At 34.4% G+C, this 20,145-nt stretch overlaps 1 protein-coding gene across 2 annotated transcripts; it reads right to left on the bottom strand.

Moving 5' to 3' along the window:
• Nucleotides 1-469: 469 nt before the first annotated feature.
• On the bottom strand, nucleotides 470-20,070 carry MED30 (mediator complex subunit 30). 2 transcript variants are annotated; one of them, XM_005563969.5, is made up of 4 exons: nucleotides 19,749-20,070; nucleotides 11,954-12,112; nucleotides 9,933-10,037; nucleotides 470-858 (listed from the first exon to the last, which is right to left on the bottom strand). In XM_005563969.5, exons 1-4 carry the CDS (start codon nucleotides 19,923-19,925, stop codon nucleotides 763-765), a joined length of 537 nt encoding a protein of 178 aa, XP_005564026.1. In that variant the 5' UTR covers nucleotides 19,926-20,070; the 3' UTR covers nucleotides 470-762. The 2 variants fall into 2 exon arrangements, with proteins under 2 accessions (XP_005564026.1, XP_073855427.1); XM_073999326.1 differs by lacking the exons at nucleotides 9,933-10,037; nucleotides 11,954-12,112.
• Between the last annotated feature and the right edge of the window lie 75 nt (nucleotides 20,071-20,145).

The raw sequence follows: 20,145 nt of genomic DNA, 5'->3' as shown, positions 1-20,145 counted from the left end.
AAAAACAAAAAAAACAAAAAAAAAAAACACCTGTCATATAGAAGTATCTCATTTAAAATCCCTACAAATGTACTATTTCCAAAACACACTTATGATTATTTTAGGGTATACCTAAAAAATTAGGTGATTGCTTCTTAGCTTAAAGCAGAGCAGATAAGCACACAGTTGTGATTTCAATTTGTGTTGTCCTTAGATCATTAGTTTCTCTCCTTTTAGAGACAGATCATTTAAGACCAAACACTTGAAGAATATGTTAAAGATAAATTTTCATCTATTCATAGAAATATACATTTTAATTGGCTTGGCAATAAAATTGAATTTAAAAACTTGAGCTGAAATGGTAACATATCTTTAATTTTAATTTGTATACAGACTGACTGTATTTGATACTTTTATCTGCAGAAATATTTAAATATTTAGTTTTCTTCTAAAAGGTTTATTGGAATGAGTAAATCCATTAATCAAATTAAAAAACTTATTTAAAAAACTTTATTTTGCTTTAAAAAAACAATTATTCAATTCATGAAGATTAACCAAAATACAAACCCCATCAAAATTTATTACAATAATCTTTCATAAGATCAATAGCATTAAAAAAAAGTTAATGAATATTTTAAGTAAAAATCACAATGTAAAAATACAAACTTTAGTTTTAGTGACTAAAATAAAAGCAGATAAATAACCTTCTTCACAGGGAAAAAAATACTTGAGGGAAAAAAACAACGGTATAACATGTGTAAAGCAGGAAATTTAAATATCAGCTTAGTTCCTCATTGCCAACATGGCATTTATATCCCAGATGAGATTTCGTAATTGATCCATAATTTGCTTCAGCTGTTGATTCTTCTGTTTGAGTTTCTGTAGAAACAAAAGAATTTATCAAAAATGTTTCAGGAAATATAGACCATGAAGTTAGAAGATTAAAATGTCGTAAGTTAGGACTGTAATGATCCAGACAGAAATTGAGCTAAATAACCCTATAAGGCAGATGGTCTCAACCCTCTTCTGGCGTTAAATATTCGCTGACAGGGATCCTGAATTCTAAAAATTCAGCCTGCAGAGGTCTATGGCTCCAGGCCCGCCCCAGGCCCTGCTTACTCTTCCACCTCCACCATATATAAATAAATAAATCAGCTAAACATTTATTTGTTTTAAAACATAAGCATACAGGTTTTCTAAGGGGCAGTATAACCTAACGGTCAAGAGCCCATATTCTAGAGCCAGATCTCTGGACGTCGTTCAGATCCTTCACTGTGATTTTCTTTTTCCCCCAGGCTGCAGTGCAGTGGCACAATCTTGGCTCACTGCAACCTCAGCCTCCTGGATTCCAGCAATTCTCCTGCCTCAGCCTCCTGAGTAGCTGGAATTACAGGCGCCCACCACCACGCCCAGCTAGTTTTTTTTGTATTTTTAGTAGAGACAAAGTTTTGCCATGTTGGCCAGGCTGGTCTTCTGACTTCAAGTGATCTGCCCGTCTTGGCCTCCCAAAGTGCTGGGATTACAGTCTTGAGCCACCACACCCGGCCAGATCCTTCACTATGAAACTTATAACACTGACCTACTTTTTTAACCTCCCTGTACTTTAGTTTCTACATCAGAAAAATGGAAATAATAATTGAACCTACCTCCTAAGAGTTGTTATGAGGATTAAATGATCTGATTCATGTCAAGTATTAGAATTGTGCCTGACACATAAGTAAACATTCAACAAATGTTACTGGTAGGCACAAAATGTAAACTGTTGATATAGAAAATAAAATATAATAAAAATACAATGCCTCATGCAATTGGTGTTTCAAAAGTGTGGCAGAAATCACTGTTTGCCTGTAGCATGAATTGCAATCTCCTTCTAATTCTAAAAACTGAAGACAAATGGCAGAGCACCCAAAGCAATCTTTTCTACTAAGATTTGCTGAATGCCTGAAATGTGCACGGCATGTGTCTCTGTATCTCTATACTTGAATTATACTTGACTAAGATTTGTAAACTTCTTTTTAAACATTCTTTCTTCAAATCCTATGTGGTAAATGTCTGCTTAGATAAAACAAGATAGAAATAGAGAACTTCTGGTCAGAGTGTTTACTGGTTATAATAATAATCATTATTATTCAATAACCCCTTGGAAACATTACATTTGGAGATAATATATTTAATTTTAAGACTATATTAAACAACCTCCAGATAAATTAGTGTATGCTTATTAAAAAGAGGCCTAAAAATCTTAATTTTGATTTCATTAAAAAGCAAATTAAAATGAAGTTGCTTGTATTGCTTCTATTCAGAGTTAGGGAAGTAACAAGAAAGAGGTGGCTAAAAGGAAAGCCCAAGAAACTCTTACTGGAAAATAGAAAATCAATTTACAGAGACTCTAATAATCTTTCATAACTAAATTTAATTCACATTTGAAAAGAGAACTAGCACGATGCAGTCAGAGAAAAACATGACTATACAGTACACAGGGCTTGACTCTAAAGCTCACTCTAACACAGTCGTCAGGAAACAGAAACTGCTGGTATTTTTAGTGAATCTCCCTTGTACAAGTTTTCAGATGACCTATCTTCTATATTCTGTTATCATGAGTATGTGATAGTCTGCTATTTAAGTGGTTGTATATATCTAACAAAATTGATTCAAATTGCTGGGAAAGATGAAGAATAACCAAGCCTGTAAAGTCTTTTTCATCACAGAGACCAAGGAACCAACACTTCTGCCAGCAATCAAGAGTAGCAGCAAAACAGAGGAATATAAAAGTGCTATATTGGGAGGCTAGCAATCTCGGTCCCAGTTCCAACTTTGCCTCTAACTTGGTATTTGATCTTAGACAAATTCATTCTCCTCGGTTTTCTCGTTTATGTAATTGGATTATAAAATCTAAGGTCTCTGCCAGTTGTACTTTCTGCATACCCATACGTAAGATGACAATTGGTCATCTGGGTGGTTAAAAAGAGACTTTATAATCAATATCAACTCAGGGCTTGCAGCTGGCTATCACAATGGTTTCACCATTGAAATAAATGTATAACCTACCAATAAGACTACTTTCAAGAATCCTCATTTGGAAATATACATTCTGGTACTCTTTTTAATTTAAGCCTCATAATTTTTTTTTTAAAAAAGTAAGAACTAGAATGTGTAGGGTATTTTCAAGATAATATTCAAAACTAGGGAATAGAAAATTTTTAAATAATTAACATATAAGGCTCTTGGGATAGCATTTCTCAAAGATGCCACAAAGTTTTAAATATAAAAAATTAGCATACAAATAAAATATCCAGAGTCAAAACATGTCATAAAAATGATCAACAGCAAAGCTGACACTTATGCTTATTAGTGGCTAAACTGTAAATAAATTTTCATGACACGATATAGGATTTAATATATGTATCTTGCCACTGATTTTAACAGAGGTTGACAGCTGCTATTTTCAAAATCCATCAGCTGTGCCCAATTTCGTACATTAACAGGTGAATGTGTAAGTAGACTAAATACTTAAAAAATGTTTCTGCTAACTCATACCATATAATTTAATATTCACACAAAAGCTGTGACACTTGACAAAAAATGCTTTACTTTCTAAATGCATGGACTCAATTATGTCAATCTTGTAGTAAATACTACCTACTATCTTTTTCAATTTCATTTTCCCATCAAGAAAATAGCCTTAAGCAAAATAAAACTCATTCTGATGCCCCCAAAGCAAGCTTGTCCAACTGTGGCCTGCAGGCCGCATGTGGCCCCGATCGTCTGTGAGTGTAGCCCAATACAAATTCGTAAGCTTTCTTAAAACATTATGAGATTTTTTGGGGGGGCTTATCAGCTATCATTAACGTTAGTATAGTTTATGTGTGGCCCAAAACAATTCTTACAATGTGGCCCAGGGAAGTCAAAAGATTGGCCACCCCCGCACCTAAAAAATGTGGTCTCAAACAAGTATCCATCCTTTACTTGGGTATTCGGCTTAAGGATTCCAGGATATATTAAGAGAAAATGAAAGTATTTAAATAAACCACGAATTTGACTATTAAAACCAGCCATATTGTCTTATGATGATTTACATCAAATACTGACTACAAATCGTGTGCTCAAAGTTTCATGGCATTAGGATAGTTATTGGTGGTTTTTGCATTGTTAGAAACCAGACAGACCGTAAGGACCAAATAGTAAACACACCATCAGTATGCTCTTCTGCACAATTTCAAGTACACAATGATATGATAATGTTTTGAAAACGACTAAGTGAGGGTCAACTGAGGGGTATATAAATTTACTTATTTTATGTAGCTTATTTAGAACAAAAAGAAGATATGCATTGTAGTAAAATTCTGAATATTTTTAATTGAATGCAAAGAATATAATTTTATTACAGATTACACAGCTCTATAAAGCAACTTAGTTATTTAATACGACCAAATGCCAATGTATTAAAAATATGGCACAACGCTTTTGTTTCTGTAAATATTCATTAAAACATGAAATGGGAACATGAAACAGGTGCTGCTTTGTTTCCACTGGAGTCTTATGTTCTCCAAGAAGAAACTTGTCCACTCATGTGAAATGAGTATATAGCAGATAACACATCCAGCTGGTTCATGGAAGAAATTCTGGTACTGAGCACAATGCCTGGCAGAGAGCAGGCACACAAGTATTTAAATATTTTCATGTTTGAAGAAAAAATAACAAAAGCCAAATCAAAAAGCTTCTCCCAAAACCTACAAGAATGGAAAAAAAATATGCAAGTAAACAAAAATTATTGGCAATCATTTCAAAACTTTTTTTTGTTTAAATAACTCCTCTTAGTATAAAAAAAGATATTTAATAATGGCCATTATTAAAAACTATGCATTTTTATACTCCATACCATAATAGGTAAGAAGTATTTTCAGTGTTTTAGTGTTACTAGCTAAGATTCTGTGAACTTTAAAAATCTATCACCTACTAACTGCATGAACTAAAAAAAAGCAAACCTATGTTTACATAAGAATATGGATTAACATAATTGACAGAGACAAAAACTTAAGTTTATGAATGTAGTTATTTATAAATAGTTGTCAAATCAATGAACTGTTTATTTTTAATAGCATCTATGTGGTTAAATAATCAGATCAGGACATTATCATCTATAGCCAGTTTTCACTATGAGAAACACCCTCAGGTGTGTATGCCATTAAGAAAAAAAAAAGATGTATCAGCCGGGTGCAGTGGTTCAGGCCTGTAATCCCAGCACTTTGGGAGGCTGAGGTGGGTGGATCACGATGTCAAGAGTTCAACAGCGCCTGACCAACACGGTGAAATCCCATTACCACTAAAAACACAAAAAAATTAGCTAGGCATGGTGATGCATGCCTGTAATCCCAGCTACTCAGGAGGCTGAGGCAGGAGAATCGCTTGAACTCAGGAGGCAGAGGTTGCAGTGAGCCAAGATCGTGCCACTGCACTCCAGCCTGGGTGACAGAGAGAGACTTTGTCTCCAAAAAAAAAAAAAAAAAAAAAAAAAAAAAAATATATATATATATATATATATATATATGGATCATGAGCTCAATATTTTAAAAATTAAACATTTTAATCATATATTTTAATCTTATATTCTAGAATGGAGACACAGAGCTTAAATAAGTTGAAGGAAAAGAATGAAATACAACTGTTTGAGGGAAACAATTACATAGGTGGGTCCAGAAGAGAGAGGCTGTAGAGAGCTAAATTCTCATGTGGAGAAAGTCCTTTTATACTTCATATCCTTGTATCAATTATGTCCTTTACTTAAAATCCACAAAACTCTATGTCAGTAGCTAGTGTTAACTGTACATAAGATTGTTCCATTAACAGAATATGCTACATTTAATTCACATTTATAATTTTTTTAAAGGAATGAATTAAAAACCCCTTTTGGTAAACAACAACAACAACAACAAAATACTTGTTTGCTTTTTAGCAGTTAATTTTATTCTCTTCTTCCTTCTTTATTTGCGATTTAAATTTAAGTTAACCAAATGTTAGCCCTCTCCCATCTTTTCCCTCTGCCCACCACCTAATCCTTCAGTGCTTTCTCAAAATATAGATAGAAGAACTCATACAAAGAGAGTTATGAGGTCATCAAATGAGTTCTTCCCCATGATACTCAAGAAGGTACTTTCCCTCTAACTTGTCCTTTAAAAAGCAATTCCCACAGAAATAGAGTTTAGCTTTAAACCTGGTTTATTTAAAATACCTAAACTGATTCTTTTCTCTTTGTAACAACCCATCAGTTTGATATCACGTTAACTAAAATATGTTTTATACTGAAGTTAAAAGCACTTAGAACAGATCCAAGTCATTTAATCAAAGGAAGAGATCTCAATGTCAGAAGTAAAAATGGGGAAAAAAATTTAAAACACTTTCATTCCATAAGCATACACAAACTTTCAGAAACTTTGTGTATCTATTGAGTGTGTGGCAGGAGAGGAATAAAAAAAGCTATGAACTGATGCAAGGAAAAGCGATTAGAAAGGACACAACAGCAGATGCAAGGTAAATTTTAAGATGAAAAGTAAAGAGGGAGTGGTCAGTGACTCAGAGAAGGCCTGGGCATGCAAGAGGGATGCCACTGAGAATAGGCCTGATCCACCATGGAGAACCACAGACAGAGACCATCTCAGAGGCAGTAGCTGAGCCCTGGGGATGAAAACTAGAGGAATGGTTAAAAGATTGACTATCTAGTCATTTAAAGAAAAAGTCTGCCAAACCCTACACTAGATTATGGAATGCCTTCAAATTTCTGAGGAAACGTAACTTACAACATAGAATTTTATAGCCAGCCAAACTATGAACTGGACAAATACGTAAGGACTCAAAATTTAAGTGTCTGCATTCCTTCTAAAGAAGTCACTGATGTATGCACATTACCAACAAGGAAGAAAACCAAGAAAGAGGAAGACATGAGCTGAAGAAATAATGAAACCAACAGAAGAGGTGAAGGAAAGTCCCAGAGCTAAAAAGCAGGCCTAACCAGCATTTCATCCAGACCTATAAGACCAAAGAAAACTTGGGAGGGTGGGATGAGAACCACGAAACTGTCTAATGATTCTGACTCTGTGGAAAATTAGAAAATAGTACTGAGATGCTATCATAGATGCACAAAAAACTAACTAAAATTTTAGAAAATTAAAGAGGTAAGAATTAACTTCAGAAAAACAAAAAATTATTCAACCAAGGAAATGTGACCCTAGTTTACTATGTGGTTTAGCAATAAACAATACTTACGAAGCCATAATTATATGACACAGGTTATTTACTGAACCCCAAATATGATATAACTGCACTGAAAGGTTTGAGGGAAACAATTATGTAGGTGGGTCCAGGAGAGAGAGGCTGTAGAGAGCTAAATCCTCACGTGGAGAAAGAAGTCCTTGTATACATCATATCCTTGTTTCAATTATATCCTTTACTTAAAATCCACAAAACTCTATGTCAGTAGCTAGTAAGAATTTTTTCGGTTACATGCTGCCAAAGAATTACCATATTTTGATTATAAACAAGAACTTTTAAAAGTCAAAGACACGTTATTTCTAAGTTATCAAGTTGGGAAAAAAGAGAAACTTCATGAAAATTGAAGAGAAATGTAAATTTAGAAAAAGTATCTTTCTGAATTTATACAACTTTATTTTTTACAAAATATTATAAAATCCTCTATGGTACAGAACAAACTATATTTACATTAGTTACACATGTGGTACTCTGAAACCAAAGTTATTATTATAATGGTGTTTTATTTATATACATATTTAATTATATTTTATAAAAAATCCATATTAGAGAAAAATAAGCAGAACACATTTATTGAGGTAATACATATTTTATCAACAGAAACATATAACACGTCTTAATAAATGAATGTCTCATATATCTAGACTATCAAATACCAGTTATTTTTCAAGATCTAAACTAAAAGTCCCCAATCTCTTCCTCACCCTCTACCAATTTTTTACTGTGAGTTTTTTATTATGATTGTCATTCATTACAATCAGATTTTTTGGAAATAGTTTTCTAAATATGTATTTCACCTTCTAAAGAAGTTGCAAAATTTTATTTTATAAAATCTATCCATCTTTTTCCTTTCTTCCGAGTTTTAAAATACTTAAAAAATTATCCAATATTTTGTTTTGCAGGTCTTATTTTCAACTCTGAAATTCATTTTGATATATGGTGTAATGTAAAAAGCTAGCTTAATTTCGCCCCCAAAGTTTCTATTTCTAAAGACTAATTTTTCACACAAGCCCTCTTCTGTCATATTAAATTCTCATGTACAATGAGAAGGCTGTTTTTCTGGCTAGATTATTTTACTAATCTGCCTATTCTTGTGCCAGTATTACACACCTAATTACCATTTGTATAATATGCTTCATATTACAGTTTAATTTTTGAAGCTAAGAATTCTGCTTTATTAGTCATACTTATCAACATTTTCTTTGATATTTTTGTATACTTTCAAGAAAAAAATCCCATTTGGGTTTTATCTGGATCTGTTTATTGATTGGTATTGCACTACAATCCTATTATTTTTGCATGCTTTATTATTAGGATTTGGATTGTTACTGTATTAAAACTGTGAAGTAATCAAGACTGGTGTTTTTATAATATGTATTGCTCATCCAAGAACTTTATATGTTCTTTTAATCATTCAAAGCTTCCTTTATGTATCTTAATAAGTTTATTCACACACATGATTGACATAATTCCTATCTACTAAATATGAATTGTTATAAGAGTCAATAGAATCTTATAATCTAACAGGTTTACAGCATTATAAGAGCAAGGTATCAGTCTTGTCTTAGACCCTTTTACGGAACTCTTATAGACTAGTTGTTTATCAGTTGAGTTTCTTTGATCATTCTAACAAGCTCATACATAGTAACTCCTGTTTCCCAGCTGTCATTTATTCACTGTCTTTTTGTACTGGCTATAACTTCTAAAATAATATTAAACATAGTGGTATAAAGCATCTTATTTCATGCTTGTTTTTAATAAGGATATTTCTATATTTCACCTTATGAAAAATGTTGGCTATTTATCTAAAAGAAAAAGATAAAAAAAAAAAAACACTGTCTTGCTAATAGTTTTAAGTGTCCTTTGAATCAGCAACAGTATTGAATTTTATCTGATGTCTTTTTGACATGTGAGAAAATCTTTTTCCAAGGTAGTCTACTGACATCATGTATTATACATACAAATTGAACTATAAAATCTTATATACCTCAGAAGACTCTTTGGCTGTGGTGGATTATTAATACACTGGTGAGTTCTATTAATTAGAATTAAGAATTTCAGGAAGGGGCAATCTATATTTGTCACTGAAAGAGTGAAGCTGATAGTTGTATTCACTGTGCTATGTCCAGTAGATTTTGCTAAGCTGGGGCCACATTTCCACCACAGAATGAACAGACACCTTTCCCTATTTCTCTCTGTTTCACAAGAACTATTTGAACATTATCTTCCGAACTTCTGAAAGTATTCAGCGATAAATAATTCCAGTTAGAAGCTTTTGGTGGGGTTGGAGTAGAATAATGCTGGGATAGTTCTCTAAATTTTTTATTCAGGTGTTGAGACATTCACATTTCATATTTGTAAATTTTTATCATTTGCTGCTCCAAAAATGCTATAAGCTAGAAAGATAGAATTCTGCCCAGAAAAGAAAAAAGTAAATGGATTGTGACTAAGTGTCTAAAGAGCTCTTCTAAGAGCTTTATCGAATGAATTTTGCAATTTCTCTTCTGACTATTCAGACAGCATTTCTGCTTACCTTTCAGTTCTTGGCTGTATTCTAAATAGGTTAAGTTTGCCACAGAAACGACTTCATGTAATTTGATAATTCAAATTATGTTTTGGAGTTACATCAGACTCCCTAGTAATTTTTATCAATAACTCTAAAACGTAAAATGTAAAAACTAACAACTCACTTTATTTACTTCAGCAATTTCTCGCCTCTCTTCACTAGCAAAACGAGGTGGGCCAGCCCGATCATCATTCTTTGAGCCATCTTCTTCCACATATGGAATAAGTTGCTGGGAATGATTAACAAAAATTAAAAGTCAAAAATATAATTCAAGTTTTCTAATCACTGGTATAGAGAATATATCAGATTAAAGTCAATTTTTATAGTTTTATTTGTATAAAAATAAATTTCAATTCAGGTGATAGCCTGAAATAAGAGCTTTAATAGTTGACCATTTCAATGCATTCTACACAATACCCTTTCAGGTTTCTTTTGCAAAACAGCCTTTATAACATTGGTTGTCATGTATAACTAAACAATACTTCCAGCAGGAAGATGGGAGAAGTAACAAAAAATAAAATAAAATAAAATTAAATTAAAATTAAAAAAAACCCTACTCATTCAATTAGCAAATATTTAATTATGAAACACTATAAAGCTAATGCCAAACAAGATGTGATTCTTGCCCCTAAGAGATTTGTAGTCTATTGAGATAGATAAAACAGGCTTTCCTTCATCTGTAATAAAAAGAAAAGAACTTCACGGATCTGTATTATATAAATGTCATTAACTTGCAAACTAAAACTTCAGAGTCTATGCAAACTTCTAGATGTCTTAAGTTTTTTCAGTTGTGAGAACTTTTTTTTTGTAGGAGAAACAAATTTATATAGCAATGAAACTTCTAGCAGAATCATAATTAAGTATGCACGGTTAGTGATGGAATTTACCTCATAAGTGTGACAGACTTCAGGAATCACCTAGCCTCTACTATTGTGTATTAAAAATGCAGGAATAGGCCAAAGGTAAATGACTGGTAAAAACTAGGATTCACCTGATAAAACTTCTTAAAATTCTTGAGACATATATAAATTCACCCATGTCTACATTCTCCTTTTCTTTGTTTTCTCTCTCTCAATGCAGAGCTGTCCTTCCTCCTGAAGACGATTAGTCTCCATCCCTGTGGCCTGATTGCCTTCCTGTCTTCATTATTTATACACCCTTCTCCCAACCTCTCCCTACAGCTTTCTTCCTTTATTATTCTAACATGTTCCTGTCTCTTCTATTTGGGGAGAAGCTCCTCTTCCCCCTGCAAACCTTCGATTCCATCTCTCCTTCCATCTGCTGCTTTCCTCTCTTATTTTTTTCAAAGCTTCTTGAAAGACTGATACCCACTTGCTGGCTCCAGCTTCTTATTTCCTGTTTAATCTTCACCTGACTGTGATCAGACTTCGTGCTGCTACCATTTCACTGAAGCTCTACTCAAATATCCTAACAATTTTCATCTAGCAAAATCTACTGGACAGTTTTCATTCCTGATTTTCCTTGACTTTTCTGCAGCATCTGACAATGCAGGCCACATTTCTGATCTTTCTCCCACATCTCTGACCCCTTCTTTTTAGGCATTTTTGCAGTTTAATTTTTCTCTGGTCATCTTTACCAGCTTCCTTTGGTGGTAGAGAAATAATTTGTCAACAGGAAAGGGTCACTTATAGAAATGTATGCCTAATTAACCAAATAGGTGGGACCCAAGATGAAATTTAGAGAGTACATTTTTTAAAATACAGTGATTCCACTGGGCCAAATATAAAATCTAAATTAATAATAATAAAAATAATATTTTATCTGTAAAGTACTTCATGAAAACCACCTTAAAAGTATATGATACTATTAAAATTCCTACTAAAAATATTCCTGACTTATTTAAAAGGAGACACTGATAACAATAAAAATTGCCACAGAAAACCATTTCTTCCTAACAACAATTACTACAAGCCTGTCAAAGTCTACAAGAAATTATTAATGTAAAAATATAGTAGTATTTTATGCATATATATCACATTTTCATCTTCTGTGGTCAAAAGTAAAACCAATAAAATTCAAAACCTGGAAATATTGCTAAAACAAGAGAGAGAGGCAAAAGAGTAACAACTGTCTTGACACTAATTCACACCTTATATTCATCCTCCCTCTATCACAAAAAATTACCTCGACTGGAATGGGATCCATCCCACCACAGTTTTCATTGCATTTGTCATATACCAATCTCAGCTTCCTGAAGAGAACTGAAAGTTGGCGAAGATTATCCTGTAGCTTTGTTAACCGGTCTTGATACGTTCCAGTGTGGTAAGTGACACCATTTGGCAGCTTATCAGGAAAAATAAAGAATAAAAATATAAAGTAATGAAAAAAAAATCAAGATCTTCTATAAGTAAAGCCAATAAACAGAAACAATTTTTAGGCAATGCATAGATGTAAGCTGTCCCTCACAACTGATCAAGTTCAATTTTAAGAATGTAAGAGTAATGCACACCCATTTATTAACAACTTGGCATACTCTTTCACTGCTATAAAAGAGACCTAGAAAAACTCTGTAATAAACCCTGACTTGTAATACTTTTTCCCCTTTAATTTTTGAAGTGTAACTTTAAAAAGAGTGTACAATTTTAATGTTACTATTATATAAATGCAGCATGCTGCTGACCTCAACCAAGAAGTTAAAAACAAAGTACAGTTAAAAACACACACACAAAAGTGAATCTTACGATATTCTAGTGGAAGAAAATGAAAAACATATGGCAGGTATTGCAAAAATATTCTCAAAATACCTTAACTCTGACAAGATAATTCAGATGCTTAAAGCACACATTAAAATATAAACCTGTCATTTAAAATTTTACTTAAAAAAATCAATAGCAGGAGATATGGGTGCCACCTATACTTGAACACCATTAATAAATTATTAAAAGTAACTGCTATGATCATAACTCGGTCTTAGATATTGATATATTTTTAATTCAGGAATTTTATCAAGAGAAGAAAAGTATATATTTAAATAATAAAAAAAAAGACAGGTAAACAAAAATCGACTATTTAGAATTTATAACTAAATATGTACTTGTGCATTGCTGAAACTCATGAACAAAATCTTTCTCTGTACAGCCGTAGAATATTTTATTCCCAGAATTTGATCTGTGGCATCACCCTAATACTTGAATCAATAATATTTATAGAGTACCACACTTTCTAGTATTCAGGCATTTTAATTGTAGGAATTCACATGTATACCTATTTGAGGATTTGAATCAGGTGATTTAAAAACAAAGGAACTATCTACTATCTAATAGCTAGGCAATCAGTCCAGTCTTTCTAAGCCTCAGTTTGCTTTTTTTTTTTCTTTTTTAAACACATGAGGTAGGAATGCCAAAAAAAAAAGAAAAAGAAAAAGAAAAGCATGATACAATGTTTGGAGTGAAAAAAAAAAAACAGGACATATAATGATTAAAACCAGAAACATGAAAAAAGACTGAAAAGCCCTATATGTAGTTGATAAAAGATGTGTAAGATAAATAGGCTCGAATAATTTATTTTCTTCTTTTCTCATACTTCTAAATTTCCTGTAATGTTATGGTATATGAGTTAAGGAGATGGATCTCCTCAAATTATTTGAGGTGTGATATTATTGGGATTTTCAGAAATTCTCAAGCATTAAAACACTCTACAATGTCTCAAAGAAATGTGATAAAATATCAAAGGCTGAACTAGTCAAAACATTTTAAAGGAGAAAGACATTAAGGGTTCATTTCTCAGTACAATATAAGCTTTCTCCTCATGAACTCTCAGTTTATGAAATTCCACAGACACTAACTAGAAATTCAGAGAAAAGTTTAAGTGGATCCTTGCTTTCTTGTTTAGGTGACAAAAAGGAGCGTGATGATTATGTCTTGCCTAGAACAGCACTCTGTATCTTTATTATGGCATTATGAGGTTTAATACTTTGCCCATATTTTCTACTTAGTAAAGACTGGAACTTAAGTTTATATTACCATATTTCGCATAGTACACACACACAGAAGGCTTTAAAGTACAGTGTGAATTATTTTACTTTAGTGAGTTATTTTACCCATAAATCTATACTTAAAATTTATTAAGATGTATTATATAAAATAACTCTTAATATACTGTCATAAAGAAAACAAAAATCCTTTTGAAATGCAAAGAATCACGCTTCCCAAATTTGCTGACTTAGAAAGATATTAGATGTTAAATCTAATATCCAAACTTACCAACTTAATTTACTAAATCATTAAAAAAAAATACCACACACCTTTAATGTGTCAGCACTGTTCTAGAAGCTGGGATACAGCAGTAAACATGAGAGAGAGAAGGTTCCCATAGCACAGAGTATACACGGTAAAAATGTCTAAGATCCCTTGGTATATACCGTGGTGTAGCTGTTCAGCTGAAAAGCTCATCAATAACCATCTCACTCATGAGTGTGGATGAAAACCCATAAATACATGATCCATATTCATAGACACTAACAAGGCATTCAACTAAATTCAACATCCATTTTAAAAATCAATATAAAACTCAATAAAAAATCCTCAATGTGTGATAACATACATTTATTTCAGTTAAAAAGTCAGCACCATGATTAACGTGGAATCATTAGAAGCATTCCACCTAACGTCAGAAACAGAAAAGGATGTCTACTAAGATGCTAATTCTATAAGTGAACACTGTTCTGGAAGCACTAGCCGATGCAATTAGAGAAGAAAGAGAAAAAAAATGTTGAAATATTAAAAAGAAAGCATCATAATCTATCTACAAATAATATGATAAAGTGCTACTAAAAATAAAAGAATTCCATAAGGAAGTAGGTCCAAAGAGAAAGCAATAGCTCTGCTTTCATCTATAACACAAACAAAAACATGGGAAAAGAAGACCCCATTTACAATGGCAACAGAAAAGATAAAATATCTGGAAGAAAACTTTTAAAATCTCAAGATAAAAATGAAAACTTAAGATACCTTATAGGAAAACAGAATAAGAATACTCCATGTTCTTGCTTAGTAAAGAACTAAAAGTCAACATCATAGCGATGTCAAGTCTTTCTAGGCTGAATGATCCTAATAAAAATGCTAACAGGTTTTTTCTTAGAATAAACTGATTCTAAAATACATGTGGAAAAATAAGCAAGAATAGCCAGGGAAATTCTGAAAAAGTAAGTGTAAACACATTATACATCCTGACAAATTATAAGAATGTTTTGCATTAATACATAAAAGATAGGCAGCTATGTGGAATAGAACATCCAGAAACAAATTCACTTATATAAAAGCTACCTGAAATCACTGGAAGAAGCAAGTGAATTATTCAGTGAACCCTTTGAAAAAGTTAGGGCTAGGCCCAGACCTCACATTTTACAGGATAAATTCCATAAGGATCAGAGTTTTAAATGTAAAGACTGAAATTTTAAAAATTATAGAATTCTAATTTGAGTGGGGAAGACCTTTCTAACTAGGCATAAAGCCTAGAAGTCCTAAAAGACTAATACATTCAACTTCTTAAAAAAAAAAAAAAAAAAAAGCATGGCAAAACTACCAGTAGCAGAGCCAAAGGTAAAAGACTGGGGGAAAAAAATAACTGCAAGTTGTATCACACAGAGCAGTTTCTCTAGTATGTAAACAGCTAAATCCTACAATTATGATAGGTAAAAAAGACAAACAAATGGGTAAACAGTAAGTGAACAAGCATTTAGCAGGAAAAAAATATAAATGATTCAAATATTTTAAAGGATGTTCAAACTCAGTCAAACTAGGAGAAATGTGAAGTAGAATTTTCACCTATCGAGTGATCAAAGATCCAAAAAAGATACAACTCACTGTGCTGGTCTTAGGCCATAGCATAAATTAGTACAATCTCTGTGGAGGACAATTCATCGAAATGTGTCTAATTACAAAAGCACATAGCTATTTCTAAAAACGTATCCTACAGGTATAAGTGCAAATTTGTGTAGGAGGTTATTTGCTGCAGCCTAACAGGGAAAGATGAAAAACAGCCAAATGCCCTCACTAGAGAACTGGTTTAACAAATTACTGTATTTCCACACAGTGTGAACTATACACTATAAAAAGGAAAAGGGAGTATTTGCTGTATGGATATGAATAAATTCCAGAATATATCAACTGAAAAAAGCAAGATACAAAATGGTTATGTATAATATGCTATTATCTGTGCAAAAAAGGGAAAAATGAAATAATATACATAAACATTTGCTTAACATGCAGAGAATATCTGGAAAGATACACAAAAATAGGAAGAATCACTCACAGTCACTGCCTGTGGAGAGGAGTTAGGTACATAGTATAAGAGAGAGGAATGGGAGGGAAAATGTTCATTGCACTGTCCTTTTCTATTCCTGCGTTCTGAATGTACTATGTATTTAAAAAATTAAAGATTCAAAGAATAACAAACAAAACAAAAGCAATGGTATCTTCCACAAGGACTCTTAATCTGAGATTTAAGGATACTTGGGGAGTATCCCTAAATCTTCCTTTAACCCCTGAAATTTTCAAAATGCATGTGTATGTGTATTTTTCTCTGAAGAGAGTTTACAGTTTTCATCAGACTCTCAAGTGGCTAACAGACATCTAGTGTGTACCAGGAACCACTTCTTTAAAACAAACGCTTAGAAAAATTCTTAGCAGTCTGTATTCACAGCAGTTTACTCTCATAGATCAATAATACAGAGGATTATTTAAAAATGTGAATGCTAAAAATGTATTAACAAATCACTAGGTTATATGTAGTTAAGAATATCCTGTTTCTATCACCTCTTCTAGTTTTTTGGAAATGAAGGAGCCCATTGTTATCTTTTCAGCCAATTATGATAGGCCCCAAAGGGTCTTAGATGAGTGACCACAGAATTTCACAAAATGAAAAGCACACATATAATTATCATAGTCCCTCAAAAGCTGGCTTTGGGCCCCAGACCCTACAGCCGCCGAAATGTTGAAGCTTAAGAAGAAATGTATTGAGACGGAGTCTCACTCTGTCGCCCAGGCTGGAGTGCAATGGCGTGATCTTGGCTCACTGCAACCTCTGCCTCCCGGGTTCAAGCGATTCTCCTGCCCCAGCCTCCTGAGTAGCTGGGATTATAGGCGCCTGCCTCCACGCCCAGCTAATTTTTGTATTTTTAGTAGAGATGGGGTTTCACCTTGTTGGCTAAGCTGGTCTCGAATTCCTCACCTCGTGATCCGCCCACTTTCGCCTCTCAAAGTGCTAGGCTTACATGAGTGAGCCGCTGCGCCCAGCCTATGAACTCCTTTTTAAGGAGGGAGTCATGGTGGCCAAGAAGGATTCCACATGCCTAAGCATCCGGAGCTGGCAAACAAGAATGTGTCCAACCTTCATGTCATGAAGGCCCTGCAGTCTCTCAAGTCCTGAGGCTACGTGAAGGAACAGTTTGCCTGGAGACATTTCTACTGGTATCTTACCAATGAGGGAATCCAGTATCTCCGTGATTACCTTCATCTGCCCTGGGAGATTGCTCCTGCCACCCTGTGCGGCAGTCGTCCAGAGACTGGCAGGCCTCGGCCTAAAGGTCTGGAGGGTGAGCAACCTGCAAACTCACAAGAGGGGACGCCGACAGACATACCTACAGACGGAGTGCCCGTGTCGCCTCGTGCCGGCAAGAAAGCCGAGACTGGGGCTGGGTCAGTAACCGAATTCCAGTTTAGAGGCGGATTTGGTCGTGGACGTGGTCAGCCACCTCAGTAAAATTGGAGAGGATTATTTTGCATTGAATAAACTTACAGACAAAAAAACTGAAAAAAAAAAAAAAAAGTTGGCTTTGAATGCAGGTCCACATGTAATCTAGTTATTGATAAAATACTTTTTTTGAAAAAGCTTAGTTCTTTCTGTGTAGAACATGAACCTGTATTATATCTTTTAATAATGCACATTGACAGCAAGTTAGTATTAAAAAGAGGTTACTAGGAAGAGCTATTAGTCATGTGTGATGTTGGGTAATTTATTTTTTCCTCTTGTTAAGCCTCAGTTTCCTTCACTGTAAAATAGGGATAAAAATACTCCTTAAAACTGCTCCTATAACAGTGTACCTGACCAAGGAAAGTACTTCATAAGTGTTAGGTATTATTCAGTGCTTTGCATATAACAGGACAAAAATTTTTTTAAATATGCTAAATTCTGAGACATTATTTAATCCGCACCTTATTCATTCTAGATATGAATCTATTCATTTTTTTAATTATTGCCAAAGAATGTCATAATTTCTCCTGGATTTCCTTTGTACTATATTTCACATAGTCTTAAAAATTTCCACAAAACTGAATTACTCTTATAATCAGGAGGAAAAAAAAAAAATCTTGACCAGTTTAAAAAAAAAAAAGCAATAAAACACATTTTTGGACAACCACAGAAATAAGAGCTGTAAGATTTTGAAAACCTGGGTGTCAAATCTACCCTACCACTGACTAGGTTTGGGCAAGTCACTTTACTTCTCTGAAGTACAGAAACTTCTTCTTAAAACAAGAATAATATCTACTACATGTAGTGGGTAACATAAACAAGCATTAAAAATGGGTCAGCAAAATAGTGCTGGAACAATTGGATATCCAAATGCAAAACAATGAACTTGGATCCGTATCTGCCACTATGTATATATATTTAAAAACTCACAAAACTAAATATAGGTTGTAGACCTAAATATAAAACCTGAAACTACAAAACTTATAGAAGAAAACAGAAACCCTTTGTCACCCTGGGTTAGGCAAAGATTTCTTAGGTATGACACCAAAAGCAAAATCTATAAAAGAATGTATCAGTAAGCTGGATTTCATCAAAATTAAAAATGTCTGTTCTTCAAAAGATAATATTAAGAGAGCAAAAAGGCAGGATAGACTGGGAGAAGTATTTGGAAAGCATCAAGACACAACAGGTGTTGATGAGGATGAGGAGAAACGAGAACCGTTAAACAGCAATGTTTACATTCCCACTAGCAATAATTGGGAGGTAAAATGGCTCAGGCCACTTTGGAAAAGTTTCTTAAAGTATTAAACAGACATGTATCGCATGATCCAGCAATTCCACTCCTGAATCTGTCCAAGAGAAATGACACATATGTTCACACAAAAATTTGTCAGCAAAAGTTCATAGCATTATTTATAACAACCAGAAAGTGGAAACAACCCAAATGTCCATCAACAGAAGAAAAGGTAAGCAAATGGTGATATATTGATACAATGGAACATTACTCAGCAATAAAAAGGAAATTATTGATGCATGCTTAGTGAAGGATCTCAGACCAAAAAAGCTCACATACTGTAGACTCCATTTATATAAAACTCTAGCAAATGCAAATTAATTTATGATTACAGAAAGCAGATCAATGGTTGCTTAGCGATGGAAGGTGGGAGGCGAAGATGTCAGAGGGGTATGAAGAAACTTTCTGGGGTGATGTGTATGTTCACTATTTTGATTGTGATGATAATTTCACAAGTATACACAGTACAGTACATATATATGTTAAAACTTTAGGTGAGTGTAGTTTACTGTATATTAACTATGCCAAAAAAAAAAAAGGAGGACTGTTTTTTAAAAATATAATGTAAATTCTTCAACTCCTTGGACCTCCCCAGAAGAAATGCTGGAAAAAACATTTAAAGCAACCTAAAGAGGGAAGTGGAGTGCGACCCCATCTTTACCTTGAAAGGTGCAAGAGTTTACATGGTAACTAAACAGCTCGATCGAATCTAAAAAAAATTGGCTTCAATTATGCAGAAATCTGGTCTGGAAAAACATCACCTCTACAGCTCCGACTTTTGGGGACACTCCTGAGTATGAATGGGGGTGACCCTACACCTAAGGTTTGCCCAGGGCAGCCCAGTTGACATCCACGGGCCCGAGGTAACCAGGAAACCAGCGCCCCTTTCCCTCCCAGCTGCATCTCGCTGGCCCTGCGCGCCCGCCTTCCTACCTGCATGTTCCTCAGGAGCTGGAAGATCTCCATGGTGCGGTACACGATGTCCTGCACCGTCTCCTGCCCGATGCGGCACAGCGACGCCGTGTTGACCTCCCGGGCGGCCTGCTGGGCCTGGGGCCCGGCGAAGGGCCCGGGCGCCATCCCCGACGCGGCCAACGGAGGGGTGGACATGGCGCGGCTGCAGCTTCAGGCCCGTCAGGGGTCCGCCCGGAATTGGGAGGCTGTGGGGCCTCAGAGTTGGAACCAGCTTGAGAGACCCCCCCGCGGCCCGATTTCAAAACAGCGGCCGCGACTTCCGCCCACCGTGACGCAACACGTCATAAAACGTCATGGACACCGCCCACTCGGCGAACTGTCTCCGAGCGGAGCCGGGTGGGATTGGATTGGACGC

Source organism: Macaca fascicularis, chromosome 8 (assembly GCF_037993035.2).
Source record: "Macaca fascicularis isolate 582-1 chromosome 8, T2T-MFA8v1.1".
Lineage (NCBI taxonomy): Eukaryota > Metazoa > Chordata > Mammalia > Primates > Cercopithecidae > Macaca > Macaca fascicularis.
The sequence above is the reverse complement of the archived record's forward strand: the minus strand, read 5'-3'. Positions and strand labels throughout refer to the sequence as shown.